This window comes from Eptatretus burgeri, chromosome 9 (genome assembly GCF_056783735.1).
Source record: "Eptatretus burgeri isolate ZD-2024b chromosome 9, Ebu_testis_v1, whole genome shotgun sequence".
In the NCBI taxonomy this organism is placed as follows: Eukaryota; Metazoa; Chordata; class Myxini; order Myxiniformes; family Myxinidae; genus Eptatretus; species Eptatretus burgeri.
Genome location: NC_140969.1, coordinates 12,608,038 through 12,629,565, shown reverse-complemented (window position 1 = coordinate 12,629,565; position 21,528 = coordinate 12,608,038). Strand labels below are relative to the sequence as shown.

The following is a 21,528-nucleotide window of genomic DNA, read 5'->3' as shown; positions in this document are numbered from 1 at the left end:
CTTTACCTCCACAACTCCATCGCGAAAACATCGCTTCACCGCCATTCCCAAACGATGCCCGCCAACCAGCAAACCCCCCACCACCTTCGCCTTTCTCCTTCCACAACCATCGACCCCACCACCAGCCAACACCGAACGTCGTACTGTCCGAAGCTGTTCGGTGATTGCTGCCGAACGCAGCAAGCTGCGAGTGCAATGGATGTCCTTACGGGAAAGAAATTCGGATCAGGGGAAGTTCACGCCCCTTTTCCTCCGTCCAATGGGTGAGCGTTGGGCGGTATGGCCCCGCCTCCAAGCGCGATGAATGTGGATTCCTTACGGGAGAGAAATTCGGATCAGGGGATGTTGAAGCCCCTTTTCCTCCGTCCAATGGGTGAGCGTTGGGCGGTATGGCCCCGCCTCCAAGCGCGATGAATGTGGATTCCTTACGGGAGAGAAATTCGGATCAGGGGATGTTGAAGCCCCTTTTCCTCCGTCCAATGGGTGAGCGTCGGGCGGTATGGCCCCGCCTCCAAGCGCGATGAATGTGGATTCCTTACGGGAGAGAAATTCGGATCAGGGGAGGTTCAAGCCCCTTTCCCTCCGTCCAATGGGCGAGCGTCGGGCGGTGTGGCCCCGCCTCCAAGCGCGATGGATGTGAATTCCTCTCAGGAAGGAATTCGGATCAAAAGGGGCTCACGCCCCTTTTGGCCACACAAATGGCTGAACAGAGGGTGGCGTGGCCCCGCCTCCAATCGCGTTTTGATCTTAAAACCTGCATACAGGCTCCTCCCCCGGTCTATAAAAGACGCGAGTCTGTGTGGAACTCGTTGTTGTAGTGCGGTGGTCGCTCGTCTCGTCGTTGGTGTCGTCTCGTCGTTGGGCTCGTCTCGTCGCTGGAATCAAGCCACCTTCGCTTTCACAAGCGACCAAGCCAGCCAGCCAGCTTGCGCGGAGCATGCCGGAGAGGGCTCACCGACCACGCCAGGGGCACGGAGTCGGGCGCAGCTGCGCGGATATTGCGGCTTGCCCGCCATCGCATCACGAGGACGCGGGTAAGACCTTTTCGGTCTCGTGGACCTGGCCGCTCCTCCAGGTTCCACGCACATTTGGTCCACGGACGCCATCTACCTCCCTGCCTATGGGGAGGTCTTTAGTGTTTATTTTGAATGAATGATGTGGCGCCGAGTCCCGACAAGTATAATTGTTTAAGTGTTGTAAATAATTATAGTCGGTAGTAGTGCTTTTGCTGCATTTTGCTTTTGCTGCACATTGCATTACTGCCTTACCTGCGTGTGTAGTGTGTGTGAAGTAAAGGTGCTTGCTTGTTGAACTGTTTTCCCGTTTCGTTGCATCCTTTCCTCCGTTGAAAGTTCCATGTTGCATCACGTAAGGGATTGGTAGTGGGTTGAAACACCTGGTAAATAATCTGAACCGTCGAGGTCGACGATAACTCCGCTCAGTTATCCCTGCAGCACGGAACGAGCCGCTTAAGCGGTTTGTGTCCAAAGCCGACCTGCGGCGAGGTACGATCGCCCGGTCGACCACTCGCGCAGATACTTAGGTAGGTCAAATTTGGCGAGCAACCCTATCCTGCGCGGGTGGGCAATAGGCACGATCGTGGTGAGGTTAAACCCCACCCGTGACTGGCTCCTGGCGGTAGTTCCAGGAGGGTCACGACTGAATTGTGCGTTCCTGTGGGCGACGCGTCGAGATTCGAGTTACGTGGCCGATCGCACGCCGGACGGGCCGAAATTCGTAACAATACCATTCCTTTCATGTCATCAGGCACAGAGGCTGCCGAGGCAGTTTCATTGGCAAGGAGTACAGTCCTGGACGACTCGTCACTCCAATGCAGCTTCCCCTGAATGGTTATTACCCCAGTACGCTGGTACTCATTTTGCTGACCTCAGAAGGATGACAGGCTGAGTCAACCTCACCTGGTGTTAATTCAACGGTAGACAGGGGCTCAAACTTAAGACTTCAGGTCCCAAACCAGCCACCTTAACCACCAAGCCAAACACCAGTTAAATAAACATTGATGTGATCAACTGATATCTGTAAAGTCACACACCAATTGTTTGAGTACCCAAACAAGATTCACTGTATATCCATCACATTTCAGATCAAGCATAATAAGAGTTTTTAAAAATTGCATCTGTAATATCTCACCTCGACAACTTGCGATATCAGGTGGCACGTAACGTTCAAAATTGCCCATGGAGATCAACTCTCGATCAACGAGGCATTTCCGCAGGTAGAAAAAACAGGCACCAAGGGCTGACAGCATCAACTCACAGTCCTCAGCTGCACTCAAGCCCAGTGCATCAGTGCCAGCAGTCATTTCCTGCAAAACTGGTGGTAGCCCACCAGGCCTGGCATCTCCTGCTTCAATCTTCTCTTTTCCAAAATATTCCTCTTCAGCCAGAATCTTTGGGTGGGAGTGAAAGTTGTGTTGGTTGACATCAATATTGTATTTCTATGCAGTGACAAACACTGGTGAAAGTAAAAATAAACGAGAAGGGCATTCGGTAGAGCGCATACCACCGCCACGCAATGCCCGATCCATGAGAACACAATTGGGCCCAATTCATTTTTGAAATTTCATGCTATGCAGTACAATATAATTTTTGGCCCTAATCTCCCAATGGTGAAGGATCACTTTTAAAAAGTAGAAGGGCACTCGGTAGAGCGCATACCACCGCCACGTAATGCCTGATCCACGAGAACATATCGGGCCCAATACATTTTTTAAATATCATGTCATACAGTACAACATCATTTTTGGCCCGATCTCTCAATGGTGAAGAATCACTTTTAAAATTAAATTATTCTCGTATCTGGATCCGGATTTTCACCAAAATCAAATCAATTCGTCGTTGCGACACACGCAACCTGTCCACCAAGTTTCATCCGAATCCGTCCACAACTTTTTGAGATATCGTGCTATATCGTCGACCGAGAATTAACAGGGTCCAACTACACTTTTTTAAAGTTTGAGAAAAATGAAATCAAAAATTCAAAGTGGAATTGGCCGCTATCTCATAACATTTTATTTTCATATCGTGTGCTACATAACAGGTACATATAAAGGTTACATAAAATAATCTTACTTAGTTTCCTCTGTTGCCCTTCTACATGGACTTCTTCTAAATTTGAATGAAATGTCAGATAGACCCTGTTAATTCTCGGTCGACGATATATTGTTTTTGGCCCGATGTCTCAATGGTAAAGAATCACTTAAAAATTCTCGTGGTCGGATCCGGATCTGGATCTTCACCAAAATTTAATCTGTTCGTCCTTGTCACACACCGAACCTGTCCATAACTTTTTGAGGTATCCTGGACACAAACAGACAGACAGACAGGGGTGAAAACATGACCTCCTTCACCTTTGGTGGCAGAGGTAATTAATAAATCTCGTATCCAGATCCGGATTCGGATCTTCACCAAAATTGAATCAATTCTTCCTTGTCACACGCACAACATGTCCACATAGTTTCATCTGAATCCGTCCAAAACTTTTTGAGATATCGTGCTTTCTTTTCGTTCAGTCCAGTCTCTCAATGGTGAAGAATCACTTTTAAAATTCCAGTAGTCGGATCCGAATCCAGATCTTCACTAAAATATAATCTGTTCGTCCTTGTCACACACCCAACCTGTCCACAAAATTTCGTCTGAATCCATCCATAACTTTTTGAGATATCCTGTACACAAACAGAAAAACAAACAGACACAGACACAAACAAATAGACAGAAAGGGGGTGAAAACATAACCTCCTTCAACTTCGGTGGCGGAGGTAATAAAGATCATGTCCAAGAAACAAAGGAAATGAGTGATACAGATTGACACAAACACAAAAATAAAAACAACATTAACTCGAGAGTTCATAGAACATGACACCCATGCTGTGTTCAAGTATATACTGTTATGATTATGGGGGTAGATGGAAGAATCTATTAAAGAATAGCATTGTGTAGAGTTGCTTGATCCGTGGACGAGTACAAAGCATCTCGATGTAGTAAGTAGGGAATCTGTGAACTTGTGTTACGCGTCACCACACGAGGGGTCAAGTCAGGTATGGGAGCATGTGCTTGAACAGCGCGTCGCTGCGTCCACTTTCCGCCGGTACTCCAGGGGCCTCCGTCTGGCCATCCCCCAGGCAGATGCCAGGCCCATCCCCATCTCCTTGAGATGATGGTCAACCTGCTGCAACCACGAGGCACGTGGTCGGCCCATCGGTCTCCTCCACTCACGAGACTCCCTCGCTGAGAGAATCTGGTGAGCAGGTTCAGCGTCAGGAAAACGAGCCACATGTCCATACAGCCACAACTGACGCTCACGGACTATGCAGGTAACAAATCTCATCCGAGTCTCTCTCAGCAACCGCTCGTTGGACACAAAATCCGACCAGCGATAGCCAAGGATTCTCCGAAGAGACCTGGTACCAAAGGAATTAAGTCTCCGTCTCAGATCCTTGGTCAGAGTCCAAGTCTCGCACCCATAGAGCAAGACTGGAAGTACCAAGGACCTGAAGACTCGGACTTTCGTCCTCCCGCACAAGTACCGGCAGCGCCACACCCCATGATGCGGTGAATCCATGACTCCCCAGGCCCGACCCAGACGTCTATTGACCTCTGACTCACAGCCAGCAGAGACATGAATATCACTGCCAAGGTAAGTGAATCTCTCCACGACCTCAACATCCTCACCACAAACAGACACAGACAGGACAGCAGCATCCAAGATGGACAGCAGCATCCAAGATAGTCTGGATCTTAGTTGTGACCCAAGAAACCCGTAATCCCAGCGGCTCCGACTCCTCATTCAGCACCTCGAGGGCCCCCAAAAGGATATCTAAAGTCTCCGCAAAGATGACTGCATCATCTGCGAAATCAAGGTCAGAGATCTTGACATTCCCAAACGATGCACCGCAGCTTGATCTCTCCGACATCTTCCCTAAATTCCAGTCCATACAAGTGCTGAATAGTGTGGGGGCAAGTACACATCCCTGACGAACTCCAGTAACAACTGGAAATAAGTCAGAGGTGGTACCACCACACTTCACAGCACTCTCAGTACCAGAGTAGAGTTCAGACATCAGATCGATCAGTTTTGGTGGCACCCCACGAAGACCAAGAATCCTCCAGAGGACATCCCGATTCACTGAATTGAACGCTTTACAGAGATCAACATAGGCTGCAAGCAGCCCCTGCCGAAACTACCGTCTGCGTTCGGTGAGGACACAAAGAGCAAGGATACGGTCAATCGTTGACCTCTTTGGTGTAAAGCCTGACTGCTCTGGACGCTGGTGCTCAAACAGATGGTGGCGAACCCTATCTAGAATTATCCGAGCAAAGACCTTGCCCGGCACTGAGAGCAGCGTCACCCCTCGGTAGTTGTTGCAGTCTTGGCGATCACCCTTCCCTTTCCAGAGAGGAACAACAAGGCCCCTCTTCCAGTCAGTTGGGATGATGCCTGTGTTCCAGGCAGAGCACAAAACTGCATGCAATGACACGAGTGCAGCATTTCCACCAGCCTTGAGAAGTTCAGCATGGATGCCACAGATCCCTGGAGCTTTGCCCCGTTTCAACTGGTTCACCGCAGCCAGTGTTTCCACAAGCAAAGGTGGACCACAGTTGATTCGAGGGTCAGCAACAGGGATTGTAACACCCTTGACGTCCAACTCGACAGCTGGGGGATCAGCCTGGTACAAGCGCTCAAAGTAACCGGCCAGAGGGCCTTCACTTCAGACTCCTCTGTCAAGAGCCTACCACTCTCTGCTCGAACTGTAGTGCTCCGAGGGATGGGCTTGGATGAACGCAATGCGCGAATTCCCCTGTAAGCGGGACGAGAATCACCTGTCCACAGGTGATGCTCTACCCCCTCAAAGATTCCTCGCACATCGGCCTCCTTGTCCACCCTCAGTGCATGCACAGTTTTACACCTCAGCTCCCTGAACAGCTCAGCTCTGCCATTCAGCCTGGCCCTGCGACTCTGGTCAATGGTATCCAGTGTCCCTTGAGAGACAAAATTCTTCTTTGCCCTGCGGTGAGTTCCAAGACATCCACCGGCAACATCAAGGACGGTGGTCTTGAAGGCACTTCACAACTCTTCAGGACCCCCCAAAGCACCCAGACCCACCAATTGTCCACTCAGCCTGTTCGCAAACTCCTCAGCGACTCTCTCATCCCTGAGCTTGGCAACATCCAGCCTAGGCTGGGATGGTACCATTCTCCAGGATTTAAGGTGCAGCTTTAGAGTTGCTACAACAAGCGTGTGGTCAGTATTGAGGAACTGAGCACTCCGGTAGACCCTGCAGTTCTGGATCATCCTCCAACGACCGTCAATGAGGACATGGTCAATCTCCTTTGCCACACCGCCAGCGTTGGAATACCAAGTCCAGCGATGAGCTTGTGGGCGCTGAAACCATGAACCAGCCACCCTAAGTCCATTACTTCTTGCAAAGTCAAGGAACTTAGTGCTATTCTGGTTCATAGTTCCTGACCCATGGGGACCAACACACACCTCATAACCATCCCTATCAGTTCCAGTCGATGCATTAAAATCCCCCAAGACAAGAAATGCATCTCGTCTGGGGCACTGATCAACCACAGACTCGAGCGTGGCGTAGAATGCATCCTTCACGGTGAGATCACTCGCCTCAGTCGGAGCATAAACAGAGACCAGGGAAATGACACCTAAGGAGTGACGAATCCTTAATCTCATAATACGCTCGTTGACCGGTGTTACCTCAATTATCATTGGGGTCAGCTTATTGGACACAGCCACAGCAACTCCTTGGGTATGGTAACCATCAGAGCGACCAGACCAATAGTAGGTGTAACCACTCACCATGATCTCACCGCAATCCGGTCTCCGAACCTCAGAGAGAGCTGCAATCCCGATATCCAAGCGCTTGAGCTCAGATGATAAGAGAGACAGGTGATCATCCTCTCTTAAGGATAGGACATTCCAGGCACCCACCCGAAGGGACCACCTCAGGTTAACCCAAGGAGACCGCCGTCTGGTGGATCACACCTCAGCACCACTCCGACACACTCTCCCGCAATCTGACCCAGGGATGATACCCCGTGGTTTCCCTCCTATCAAAGATTGGGGGTCCCGAAGGCTTTGCCCCAATCCCCTCATTCGGTGAGCTGCCCTGCGAAGGGAAGCTGCACAGGAAGTACTCCCACGGAGTGGGTTTTCAGATTTTTTTGCGTTTTTGTGTTTTGCGGAATGAAGGGTTTTACGGTGGCTGGAGTGCAAATCCTGCCACCAACCTCTTAATAAAAAGGTAACCCAACTGCAGGAGGACGTCGGCAGACACAGTTGGGCACCAGATATGGATGGCCGTTGGCTCACAAGGAGCTCCTCCGCCCTTTGACAGGTTTTGTTTTTAATCCTGCTGGGTGTCCATATCCAAACACCCTCCTCACCAGAAAACCTGGTGGGGGAAACGGTTTAGTCGCCGACAACCCGACCATGGAACAGGTTTGTACAAGTTTACATGGTACCTGTAGCAGGTCACAGATCTAACCTGACCTGACCTGAAAATTAGCTAAGGAAGTAAGAATAAGTTCCCCAGTGCATGATTGCCCTCTCTGATTTTTCCCGATGTTTTTATATTTCTAGATCGACAATAAAGGTGGGCACGCGTCCCTGAAACCACAACAAACGGGCAGAAAGCCCCACCTTCAAAGCTTGACAACAAGCAAAGTCACACCCCCAGATGATTGATGGGCGTGACGTCAGAAGCCCACCTTCCTGGACTTCGTGGGAGCAGGCCACGCCTCGGAGGAGAGGATAAAGTAGGACAGAGAGAAGTGGAGTAATGAACGGCAGCTTGCGCATTTTGACAGGATTATAGTCATGCATTATGAGAGGCGAAAGAAAGGGAGCGCAGAGGAGAGGTTGCACATTTTAGGAGAAGGAGTTGGCTTGGCATTTTGGGAGAGCCGTGATCATAGTGGAGGCATTAGGTGCATTGTACTGGAGAAGCGAGAACGGAAATCGAGCGCACACCGAAGAGGACAACACGGCCATTGAATCCGTGTTGAGGCGGTTTGGTTCACGTGGTGAAGTAAGACGCCAGCCTTTTGCTTCTGTTTGGATTGATGAGGACAATCGGGGTACCCGAAGCCATTACAATGGGGCTTTGAGCCTTTATGTGGAGTGCCGATCGCAGATTGCGTGGCGCGCGTTCGTCCCGCTACAAGAGAAATGCCTGATTTCCAGTTCCACAAGGATCAGCTCTGAGCCAAGCAAAGCACAAGAGTAGTTGAAAGGAGGGGTTTTTTTTCTTTTTATTTTGCTTCCCCGTTGTCTGTATTTGAGTCTGTGTGCGAGGCCTCGACGATCGCACTTATATATTTCGTGTATCATTATCATTTCCTTTTGAATCATCATCCTTTGTGAATATTTGTTTCATTTTTCATGATTAAATGTATTGCTTTGAAGACACTGTAGCATTGTGTTGTCCTGGTGAATGTGAACTTTGTCGCATTCACACGGGATACGGTAAACACCTGGATGGTTATTCGGACGGAGCATGCTGCCCGAAACGTTGAGGCCTACTTTCATCTTTTTACTTTGGAGTCATTTTCCTTGTTTAAAGTATAAAGAATATAAATAGCTCATACATGGTGAAAACCCTAAACCTTTTAACTTATTATTGTTGTTCCACCATGGATCCTTTTCAACAGTACCGAGATTTTAAAAACCGTTTAAAACACACACACACACACACACACACACACACACACACACACACACACACACACACACACACACACACACACACACACACACACACACACACACACACACACACACACACACACACACACACACATTCTGGCCCGTCCGGAATTCTGGCCCGTTGCGAATTCTGGCCCGTCCGGCATGTGATCGGCCACGTCACTCGAATCGCGACCGCGTCGCCCACCAGACGGACAATTCAGTCGTGACCCACCTGGGACGACCGCCAGAAACCAGTCACGGGTGGGGGTTTAACCCCACCACCACCCAGTCCGCAGTCCACCCGCGTGAGATAGGGTAAATCGCCGAAAGTCGATATACCTATGGTATTCGCACGGGTAATCTGCCGAGGGATGAGACCACGCCACAGGCCGACTCCGGACACAAACCGCTTAAGCGGTTCGTTCCGTCTTACAGGGATAACCGAGCGGAGTTATTGACGGCCTTGACGATTTCGATTAATTACCGGGATGTTGAAACCCACGACGAATCCCTTACGTGATGCAGGATGGAGAGTCAATTTAAAGGAGACGACGAAGCAAAGCGGGAACAATTGGACAAGCACATTTATTCCGCACCACACGGCAGCACGGAAGGCACGTATAATACAGTAATACACCAAAAGCAATACACAGGAATACAATAAAACCAAAGAAACACACGTATGCAGTGGTAAAGAAACAAAAGCAATGCACGAACGCAGATCTACTACCGAATAGGACTTACACACGGCAACACTTACACAGTTTTACTTCACAGACTGGTGCCACCCAGACATTTACACAAAAACCCCAAAAGAAAAGTAGTCGCGACTTCCCTGGGCACGTCGTCCAGCCTTGGCGACCGCAGCCTCGAGTCCCTCCAGCGTGGTGCACCGAGCTAGTGCCGCGCGTTGCTCCCGTCGTCCGCCCGACAGCTCGGACAGGGTTTTTGGGGGAACTGGACTGGGTTCCGCCGCTATCTCGGTGCGGACGGGGTGGGGAATGGCAGGTGCTCCGTCCAGGGACTGCACCGACCGGCCTGAGAAGCCCCGTGCTCAACCGAACCACGAACAGAACGGACAATGCAAACAGTACGATCCTTGCTCCGACAGTCTCGAGCCTCTCCAAGTTTCGAGCTTCTCCCGGTTTCGAGCTTCCTCCTTGTTTCAAGCTGCCTTTCCCAGTTTCGAGCTTCTCCCAGGGCGATCCGATGCACACACCAAGAGCAAGGACTCTCCACCCCTCGACAACCGACCGAACAAGAGCCCAAATCGAACCAGGACAAGGGAACAACCAACAACCAACCAACGACTTCACGCCCACGCCTTTTGTAGGGTGGGGCTCCGCCCTTCGCCCCGCCCCGTTTCTGACTCCACCTTCCTTCTGGAAGCTTCCCAAAAAGGGGCGTGCCCTCTCGTTATCTCCTCCCGACGCCGTGCAGGGGACGAGGAAAATCAGTTTTGGCTCGGGGCCATGGATTTATTCCCCCAAAATGAGGCCCCCACCTTTTTTCACCTTTGACCTCTGGCTCAAATCGCACCTCCCCAAAATCAAATCAAAACAGAACAAATCAAATCAATATATTGTTACGGCTGTGGAAATTCGCATTACACCATAAAGGACCCCCAGGTGAGATATCTTCATAGGTACATGTGTAGTTAGCCCAAAGCCGTTGTATAGAGGGAATTTATGTGATCCATTCGGGCTGCGACGCTTTGAGTTAGGCGTTTTTCTTTTTCTATCTTTTATTTCAAACACACAACATTTCAACAACCACGCCATCCCCATCACAGCACCAACCACATTGCAACCATGCCACCTCCACCATCTACGCTACTACATCTTCGCCACTACGTCCGCTTCCGAACGGCAAACAAAGGCACCAAGGAAGGAGCTGTGAGGCCGCGCAGGTTTTCCCGCCATTTTTCCCCGCGCTTGGTGTGAAGGAAGGGGGGAGGGCAGCTCGCCGCCGATTGGTGGATGACCAGCGTGAGGCGGTCGGGGAGAGGGAATGCCCCTCTTCGAGAACCCTCTCAAAGGAGGGTGGAGTGAAGGGCAGAGCCTGGGCTATAAAAGTCGGACATGGGAATAAATAAATGTATGGAGCGCTTTTGGCTCTTGCTCTCTTCGTCTTCTTCTCTCTCTTCGGCTCGCTCTTCCTCTTTGTCTCCTCTTCGTGGTGGCCACTGATCTGATCTTCTGTGGTGCGGTCTCGAGACCTCGCTGGCGGGACGGAGCGTCTGCCATTCCCCACACCACGACCTCGAGCAACATCGTTTCCCCCCCCCCCTTTCTATCCACGCTGAGATAGCGCCAGAAACCCCGTCCGTGGCGTCGAGCGGCCAACACGTGCCGGCGCGAGGCATGCCGGAGAGGACTCGCCTACCACGCCAGGGATCGGAGTCGCGGCCAGGCGCGACCATGCCGACGGACGTGGGAGAGGGACTCGACAGCCCAAAGGGAAGTTACCATTTTCTTTTCGGGGTGTTTGGATGGATCTTGTGGTGCCGTGTCTCGTAGAGTAGAACTGTTTAAGTGTTGCCGTGTGTACGCGTATTCGGTTGTCGCTCTGCATTGTTACTTTTGTTTTGGCTGTGATATGTGCATTTTGATTATTGTATGGCTGTATATACGTGCTTCGTGTCTGTGGCTATGAATAAAATGCTTGCTTGTTGAACTGTGCCCGTTTCGCTACGTCTTTTCTTTATTGACCCTCCATCTTGCGTCACGTAAGGGGTTCGTAGTGGGTGCAACATCCCGGTAATTAATCTGAACCGTCCAGGTCGACGATAACACTGCTCAGTTATCCCGATAGTACGGAACGGGCCGCCCAAGCGGCTCGTGTCCGGAGTCGACCTGCGGCGAGGTACGATCGCCCGGTTTACCAAACCGCGTGGGTACTTAGGTAGGTCGAGTTTGGCGAACAATATATATATATATATATATATATATATATATATATATATACATATATATATATATATATATACATATACATATACATATACATATACATATATACATAAATAAATATATATATATATAATATATATATATATATATATATATATATATATATATATATCGAGAAGGTGGAGCGCAATTAAAAAAGAAAATGGTGTCAATAAATTAATTAATTAATTAATAAATAATGGTAGTTTAAGAATCTTGGCTTTAAAAATAAAAATAGAAATTACGCCCATAGGGGGTGACGGTCATCTCTATAATGTTTTTTTACTATCAGAATCGATGAACCGTTGCCAGATATCCCCAAAAATGACAGACTAGATAGGTTTTGAAAATGGCGACTTTCACAACTTTCGTGACCTTGACCCTGACCTCGAATCCGGGAAAAAATATGTCGTTGGGTATCACTCATCGACCTCTACCCACATACCAAATTTCATCAAGATCGGAAGTAAAAAGTTTTTTTTGTACCGGGAGGTGTTTTTGACCATCTTCCAGGTTACGTGGCGGCCAAACGGGATGGAAATTCAAAAATGTGTCCAGTTAGATACAAGATAATATTTTTTACTATCATAATCAATAAAGAGTTGCTGAATATCTTGTAGAATGGCAGACGAGATAGGTTTTGAAAATGGCGATTTTTATAACTTACGTGACCTCGTGATGTTGACCCTGACCTTTGAACCCGGACAAAAGTTATATCGTTGTGCAACACTCATCGACCTCTACCCACCTACTAAGTTTCATCAAGATGGGAAAGAAAAATTGTTGAAGGACAGACGTACGGACGGACATTTGGTCCGGCTTTATTAGGTCATCTCGGTAGAGATGACCTAAAAATAGTGCTTTTAAGAAATAAATTTTTTTTTTAAATTGTAAATAAAAGAAACCATTAAGGATCTACAAAACTCTGGGGTACCAATAAAACCTGGGGACACTAATTTTAGAAACAAACCCAACAGGTATCAGCCTTCCCCGATGCTTATATATTCTCCATCCTGACTTTCTCTAGTTTTTGTGGGGTTTTATCGAGTTAGAAAGTTTCTGATAATTTATCTGTTGTCTGGCTCACTTCATCAACACAAACCACCAGTAAAGTGCGATCCCCCCCCCCCCCACCGAGAAGACAAGCACAGATACAGGTTGTGCCGCAGTCTAACTGTCCAATCAGGGGACATTTTTTTTTCATGTGCCAGAACGGAAACAGCATGTGATCCAAAACCAAACCAGAAGTCCTCGTTTTTAAACAATAGGATTTTTTTTTTTTTTTTTTGCGTGTACAGAGTCTTGGTTTGTGGAGCAGCCAGAGCTCAGAATGAACCATTGAAATGGGGGGGGGGAGAGGAGGAGTCACACTAACAGCAGCCTTCGAGGGTATGGATAGAATGAGATATTGACTAGAGAGTATAGGGAGAGGGTTAATAAAAATAAAAATGTATAAAGTGAAGAATATAGGTCTGCAATAAAGCAATTTTCAAAATATATATGACAACAAACATATGATATACGTCATCTTCATAATTTTTATGAAACAGGTTTGTTGTTCGTAATGATGATCAAAACAACAAGAACCCTGTTCAGCAATGTCATATGGATTCATCTATCCATTGGAACCAAACTCTGTGCAGAGCGTCGGTGCTGCCTAAAGGCCCTGTCACACCTTGACGTTTTAGCCAGCGTATGTCGACGTATGAAAAATTTGTCTAAAATGCTGGCACACGTCGAATACGTATGGGTAAGTTTTGTATACGTTAAGAGCACGCTGGTATATGTCGTAGTACGCTGGCATACGTCGTAGTACACTGGCATACATCATAGTACGCCGAGCTGTTAGACAAATTTTCGATGCTTGAAATTTTTCGACGTATGCCAGCGTATGACTCACATGTTCCGCATACGCTGGCCATAAGTTGTAGGCACGTTACGCGATCGTTGACACACGTCACTTGTAAGATACTCATAAGTCGAAACACGTCGAGGTAATATTTAGCGTACCCGAAACTTATTTCTAACCTATGAGTAACGTGTTGTAGGCAGTTACGCGATCGTTGACACACGTTACTTGTAAGTTACTCATCAGTCGAAGCACATTGAGGTAATGGTTAGCGTCAGTGTTCCAGACTCCATGGTTTTTTTATTTTCCTTTGGTATGATGGTGATGTTGACACTTCGATTTCTAGTGCGTTTATAATATAATTAATAGGCTGCCGCTCAACGATTTAAATCATAACTGCTCTAGAAATCGAAGTGTCAACATCATCGTCATGCCGAAGAAAAAAAACAAAAAAAAACATGGAGTCTGGAACACTGACGGGTTCCTCCTGTGAAGCCCATTTTTATATACCAATTCCCCTAAACGCTGCCAATACGCCATTATACGGTAGCTGTAAGTTAGAAACACGTAAGTTATGTGGTCGTCCGGAAGATGTCACTCAAATACATCAATGTGCGTTGGAGATACGTTACACATAGGTTCAAAGCACGTTACTCATAGGTTAAAAATTAAGTTTCGGGTATGCTAAACATTACCTCGACGTGTTTCGACTTTTGAGTAACTTACAAGTAATGTGTGTCAACGATCGCGTAACGTGCCTACAACTTATGCCAGCGTATGGTTGAATGTGTGCGTCATACGCTGGATACATCAAAAAATTTTCAACATACTGAAAATTTGTTGATGTACTCAGCGTACTACGACGTATGCCAGCGTGCTCTTAATGTATACAAAACTTACCCATAACGTATTCAACGTGCGCCAGCATATTCGCAAATTTTTCATACGTCGGCATACGCTGGCTAAAACGTCAAGGTGTGACAGCGGCTTGACACTTCGATGATTTGAATCGTCGAGTCGCAGCCTTTTAATAGGCTACGCCACGTGATCGTCGGCGATACGTGCAGTGCGCTATGCATAAGTTAGACTATCGTTGGGCATAGGTTGTGAATGCCGACAACACGCTCAGCATTCGTTGGTATAAGTTATCTTTATGTGATTGAAACGTTCTGTGTACGTTACTAATACGTTATGCATACGTCCAAGTCGTTATGAATACGTCCAAAACTGGAAAAAAAACATCAATAGTTCAACGTACGCCAGCGTTTTGCATACATTTTGATACCTTGCCATACGCTGGCTAAAACGTCAAGGTGTGACAGGGGCTTAAGCAGTCTGCTTGGCTATTGGCCACAATCCTGGACGGGTCGCCACTCCGACACAGGATACCCGAATGGCTCAATTATCCCAGCAAGCTGGTACTCAGTTTGCCGACCTCATAAGGATGACAGGCTGAGTCAACCCCACCTGGTATTAATTCAATGGCCAAGCAGGATTTGAACTCAGGACCTGAGGATCCCAAGCCCACCACCCCTAACCATTAAGCCAACACCAGGCATAAAGTGTCACATACAATACCTCAATGCATCAAAAAAAGGAATGCAATTTGTTTTTGCGAGGTATAGCTTTCTTTCTCATTTTTGTAGGTTTTGAGTGTCAAGTTAAATCGCTCTTACCAATCAATTGCAAACACAGTAGGCTACAAACAACAACAGGCATTTTTAAGGCCATTTTCACTGCTCGAGCAGGGGTTAGCCTTGCGGGCCCCATGACAATCTTCACCATTTTACCCTATTTTCTGCATCTCCCCTTCTTAATCCCTTTGCCCACATTTCTTCTTCCATCACCTTTAGCCAAGTCTTTCTCTGTCTTTCCCGTCCTCTACTTCCTACTGCACTCATTTCCATCACTCTTCGTACCCAGTCACTTTCATCCTTCCTCAACACATGAACCAACAATGTCAACCTGTTTCTCTTCAGAACGTCCACCACAGGCTCTATTCCCATCATCTTCTGCATTTCATCATTTGTCTTCCTCTCTCTCAACCATATTCCACACATCCACCGAACCATTCGCATTTCCAGCCTTAGTTGCTGCTCTACGTTCATTACCCACGTCTCACTCCCATAAATCATAGCACTTCTCACACATGTAGCTCACACACCTTTCACAACACTCCCCTCTTCGTCAGCACACCACTCAGTTCCCGAAACTTCTTTCATGCACATCTCACTCTTGCAATCGTCGCAGAGTCTGATCCACCTTCTCCATTCAGCGTGTCTCCGAGATAGCAAAATGTTTTCACACCTTCGAGCTTCGCGCCGTCCCCAAGATCCAACTCAACATTTCCTCCATCTGCAGCTCCCTCTATGCACACCTTACACTTGAATGTAGCTACCACACTGGTTAATGACCCTCTCAGACTACTACATTTTCGATGAACCCACTCAGTGCACATTGTACACTGAATTGAGTTCACTCCGACACCCTTCCCGCACCACAGCACACGGCCACTTCCCAGTCCTTTCCACCTCACCACATGCTTTACCACTTACCATCGCCTTCGTCTTTCCAATATTCACCTTCAAACCTTTTGCCTCCATACATTCCTTCCACGCATTCATCTTCTCCTTCAGTCCATCCCTATTCTCCACAATCAACACCAAACCATCGGCAGACAACAACTCCCAAGGTAAACCCTCCTTTGCGCTCCGAGCCAGCACCTCCATCACAACTACAAATAGTAGTAGACTTCGTACCGACCCCTGATGCACTCCCACCTTCACCTCAAACTCACCACGATTCCCATCCTTCGTCCTTACAGCTGGTGTGCGCTCTCTCGTACATTGCCATCACTACTCTGATCAACCATTCCTCCACTCCTAACTTCCTCAATGCCCATGTCATTACTTCGCGTGGAACCCCATTGCATGCTTTCTCCAAATCAACAAACCCAAGAAACAAGTTCTTCCACTTCTCCAAGTACTTCTCCTGCAACTGCCCTACAATAAAAATCGCATCTGTCGTTCCTCTTTCTGGCATAAATGCAATCTGCATTTCGTCAATCTTTACCTTCTTCCTTATCCACTTCTCCACCACCCTTTCCAATGCCTTCATTCCATGCTCCAATAACTTTATTGCTCTGTAAGAGCCACCGCCCAGAGGGTCACCTTTCCCCTTTTTTCAAAGAGACGAGGGTACTGAGTTCCCAAACCACTGGAATGCGGCCTCCTCTCACCACCAGATTACAATTAAAATCTGTTATTGACTTCACACCCCAACTTCCCGCTACCTTCAACATATCTCCCATGGAACCAATAATTGGCTTTTCATTCTTGTGGTTTATGAGCAGTTGGATTTCACCCCTTTTACAACATTAGCAACCAGCACAAGTAACCACCAAAAATGTTGCATTTCGAGAGTTGCTCACCTTCAACGTCTTGCTTGCATCCCAAAATTGGGACCCTGGAACCAGCTGTTCTTGCAGGGCCGATGCCAAGGTCACGCGGATAATCTTTTGCACCTCTGTGGACAGACTTCCACGTTCGATCAAAACCTACGCAAGATGTGATGCGGAGTTCACAAAATCATTTTCACTCGATGAGCAAACCATAATTTGAACAACGTAAAACCGTCGAAAGGATTTTAGGATCGAAGAGACTCATGTATTGGCAAAGCAAATATCAAATTGAGAGCTCAACTGGCAGAAGCAACTGCCACACTTTACTGACCCAAGTCAATTCCACAACTAACTTGACCCCATCAAGTCCATTTGACAGCATCAGAATCTTTATGTACAATCCATGCCAAAATCTTTATGAGAACACACATTCATTTTCATAAGCCAACTTCAATCAACGTATTTGGAAGCAGCAAAACAAGACGATCTCATGAATGCTAATTTCATGGCAGGTGTCAATTACAGAGAAGTCTTTCAGTCAAATGACCATGCGACACCATGCCACCATTTTGCCAGACGACACTTCATTACACATGGAAAAGTACAAGGAGATATATTTGATGCGAACATCGATATCGTCTTTGAAAAATGGACAAGCGCCAAATGTGCTGTCAGGATCCTCCATGACATTGGAAAATGTTTTTTTTTATGAACTATACTTGGTTATTAAAGTTATGATTACCTGTATTAGCCAGTGGAATTAATAACATATTTGCAATATTATGCATTATCCCCATAAACCCATTTTGATAGAGGGAGGTTGGGAGGGGATGGGAAAATCTTGACATGGTTGAAATTTTGTCTTCTACAAAACCACATTCCACACACGCCATTACTCTCCAATTTCGTTAGAACCTACTCTAATTTTTCTCCCTTCTCTCTTCCAGCTATTCTATCCATCCTCTCCTTCCATATGAAAGTCCACCCTCCCCCCTTTCCAAAATGGGCAAAGCATGTTCTGTATTCTCTTAACTTTGGTGCTCATTCTCCAATGCAAACATTTTCCAAGGCCTCCTACCACATACGATATGTATGTATGCATGTATATACACAATCACAAAGCCGAGGTTTTTTGAGATGTCAATAAGCTAATAATCCAACATGTTAACACCAATAAATTATTCAAGCCTCGGCAGGCTTTCAAGCAATTTCCATATATTGTTACGGATTTGAAAACCTTGTGAACACAAACAGCCAGAGTCCCCGTAGTTCAGTTATTTTGATAAGTATGTGTACAGTTAGAATCCATCCCCGATGTCTCATGGGAATTTTGTGTGTGCGCCGTGAGTTATTTTATAGTCAGGTTATTTCAATCTCCAGATCCCCTCCACTTGCGGCCACAGTGTCTTTCAGCGCTTGCGCCCTCGCCTCATGGCCGTAGCATACGAGGCAAGGTCCTCGCGTGCTTGATTCGACTTCCTCAAATTGGTCTGCATTCCAACACCACGAGGCAAAATCATTGTTTCTCTAGCAAGAGGGGTACAGACACGCGTAGAGAGGACGGGGTTTTCCCGGCTCGGCCATAACCCCGCCCAGAAAGGGGCAGATCCATGGAGGTCCCTGTCCAATCAGCGCGTCAGCTCCACCAAGGCCCCGCCCGCTCAGAGCGGTCGAAAAAAGGATGACGCTACCCTCAGCGTGCGAGTGTGTGGAGAGTTCATGTGCTCATTCGAGTTCGGAGAGTTCAGAGTTCAGAGAGTTCTTGCGTGTCCTTGGGAGTTCCTGAGAGTTCTTGGAAGTTCTTTGGAGGGAGCAGTTCTTGGAAGGCAGTTTGGGTGCAGTCATCATTGCTGGAGCTCTCAAGCCTGGAGTCTCCGCTGGCCTTCTACAAGGAGCGACCATGGATCCGCTATTCACCGTCCAAGCTCACACGGACCATGGGCCCCACACGTGCAGTCGTGGGCCAAGCCGCACGAACGCGGTCAGGTACCCTGACAGAACTCTGACCCCCAGCTCCACTATCCCCTTGGCTGCGAGGGTCGAATAAAGACCAATTGGGTCCTTTTTCTTTTGGGTGTGTGCCTGTATGTGGCGCCGTCCTACAAGTAAAACTGTTTGAGCGTTTATGATCACTGTAAATATTTGCTTGCATATAGTGGTGAATAAGTCTACACTTCGTCCCTTTCTTTTATTCCTGTAAATAAAATAATTGTTTAAATGTTCCAGTTCGTTTCTGTCCTTTCTTTGATTGACCCAGCATGGTTCGGACTTGAGAATTAGTGAGGCCGTTTGGGCCGGTAAGTTGTCATTGGGACGGTGCGGCTCTGATAACTCCGCTCGGTTACGCCGGATCCGAGTGGGTACCTGCGACTCGGTTCGGACAGAGTCGGCCGAGGGTGTGGTTTCCCCGGTAGTTGGACGACGTGGGTACTTAGGTATATTGAAATTAAGCAATTAACCCTACCCCACGTCTTAAAAATATTGGCAACCACGGTCCGCTAAGGGACCCGTGACCTTTCGGACTTATCCGAGAGTCACGACCTAAATTCCGGGTGTTCGGTGGGAGACGACTCCACTGCTCCACCTAGTGGTCGTTTATCACCACCGAACCCTGGCCCACAACAATATTTCATCACTGCAAAACCTGTCGACTCAGTATTACACTTCTAGGGTGAGCATTAAAGTACCATGTTGAAATGTGAGAAAATGATAATCAAAACAAATGCAGCCTCACCTGCACAGGAACATGGTGAGCAATCAGAGTCCGGAAACGTGAGCAATGTCGGTCATCGGCAAATTCTCCAAGGCAAAACCGTCCTATTGAGGCATCGACAAAGCAAATGCCAAAACGTCGCACAGCAGGTTCCTCCTGACAGTTTTCTCCAGTATCCACAGACAACTCTTTTTCTTTGACAGCAAGCAAGAAGTGGCTATCGGATTCACCGAGAGTGCCATCCACTACGCTGCACGTTTGCGTGCCTTTGGTGATAATGCGACAGACCTCACGTCGAACGACCTGCAGGCACATGGATGAAAACGGCTGCATGGCTCGTCTTATAGTTCACGGAGCAAATTGACATCACCTGGCAAGATTGCTCATCAGATCATCTGGATGGCAGGGGAGGTGGGGTTATCTGGATCGCAGGGGGCAACCCGTAATGATTTATACACATCTCTTCCCTCCTACGTTCCCAATCTTTATTTTGTTCACCCTCATTGAACCAACCCAATCCTTACCTATTTGCACAGGAAATATGTAGATGCCCCCGTGGTTCAATGCATTGATCACTCAAGTTCTTCATTATGTATTACCATGAAATTGGCATTCTCAGGAACTACCGATGGCTGTCATGATGATGTAAATTGCTGGTCACATATCCAGTTCAACTTTTCCAAGCAGGATTGTTTTCGTGTCGACACTGTATGACAGCTTCCCGTCTCACTTTCCTTATGCCTGATAGCTATAGCTCTATTTATACAGCAGTGGCCCCATTTTTTTAATAAAAACTACAGTGGAAGTTTGAAGCACATATATCGACTATGTCAGACAAAGCAGCTGTTAATGGCAAAATTGTATTAGCCACCACAAAAAGATGACCAATTACTTCACCATCACACAGCACCTCAACAAACAAAAAAACCCCGGTAGCTCTACCTTGTCAAACTTGCTCGGTGCTCGAGCCATATTGCGACAGCGAGCTTCCATCATTTCAGGGGTTTCTGTCTGTTCGACGCGAGCAACCTTGAAGCCTTTCTGTACGAGGCCAGCAGCATAACGAGCGAGAGATGCCTCGGGAAAGCCAGAGTGAGCCCAGGAACCCTTCATGAAAAGAAGTCCTAGTTCTTCCACTCCAACAACTGCATCCATGTGGTACAGCTCATAGAATTTGCCGACCTGCAATACACAATCTCAAAAATCAGAACAGCAACCAACAACTGTAAAGGTTGTTTTTTTCATATAAATTGTGACCATTTCTGACAGCATCACAGTCATAAAATCAGCTTTATGATTACATAACAGGGTCGTCTCAAAAGTTCGATCATGCCACTTGCAACTTTGGAAAAGTTTGAAGTGATTGCACAATTACATTGTAATGCCATATTATTTACTGGCACGTTTCATAAATATCAAGTTTCTCATACAATTCCACGGCCACATCCTTGCAGTGTGGCATCTTACTATAATTCACCGTCTGTCCGTCCGTCTGTTCCCAGGCTGTTAGCTGTTAGCAAAAATGGCTGAACCGATCGCAACCATTTTTTGGGTGTGTAATCCTGGGACCCCTTGGAGTAAAATAGGCATAAATATAACATGACCCCCTTGACGGCTCCCGTAGGGAGCGGGTACTTCTAGTTATTTTAATTCCTGCTTTCAGGAACAGAGGTTATGTTTTCACTCCTGTCTGTCTGTCTGTGAGCAGGATATCTCAAAGAGTTATGAACGAGAAAAAAAGTTTCCGTACAAGAAGGTGGCGGGAGGTGGTGGAGGAAATGGTTACTTTTAAAACTTTCATTCTGAAAAAAGTTCATTATTCGCAAGCCTTCTGTAATGTTAATCGTCCCATTGAAAAGTCAATCGGTGGGAAAAATGCAGTGACGTCACA

General features: G+C 47.3%; 1 protein-coding gene across 2 annotated transcripts in view; it reads right to left on the bottom strand.

Moving 5' to 3' along the window:
• MSH6 (mutS homolog 6) overlaps positions 1 to 20,849 on the bottom strand; it is a 53,263-nt gene extending 32,414 nt beyond the window's left edge. For both annotated transcript variants that reach the window (XR_015061456.1, XM_085894126.1), the window contains exons 1-4: positions 20,580 to 20,849; positions 19,659 to 19,940; positions 16,955 to 17,080; positions 2,152 to 2,410 (exon numbers count right to left, since the gene is read on the bottom strand). Coding sequence is in view for 1 of the 2 variants with exons in the window: in XM_085894126.1 (XP_085750252.1) it covers positions 2,152 to 2,410; positions 16,955 to 17,080; positions 19,659 to 19,940; positions 20,580 to 20,792 (880 nt within the window). In the remaining variant the exon portion in view is untranslated. The remainder of the gene's footprint in view (positions 1 to 2,151; positions 2,411 to 16,954; positions 17,081 to 19,658; positions 19,941 to 20,579) is intronic.
• Positions 20,850 to 21,528: the final 679 nt, after the last annotated feature.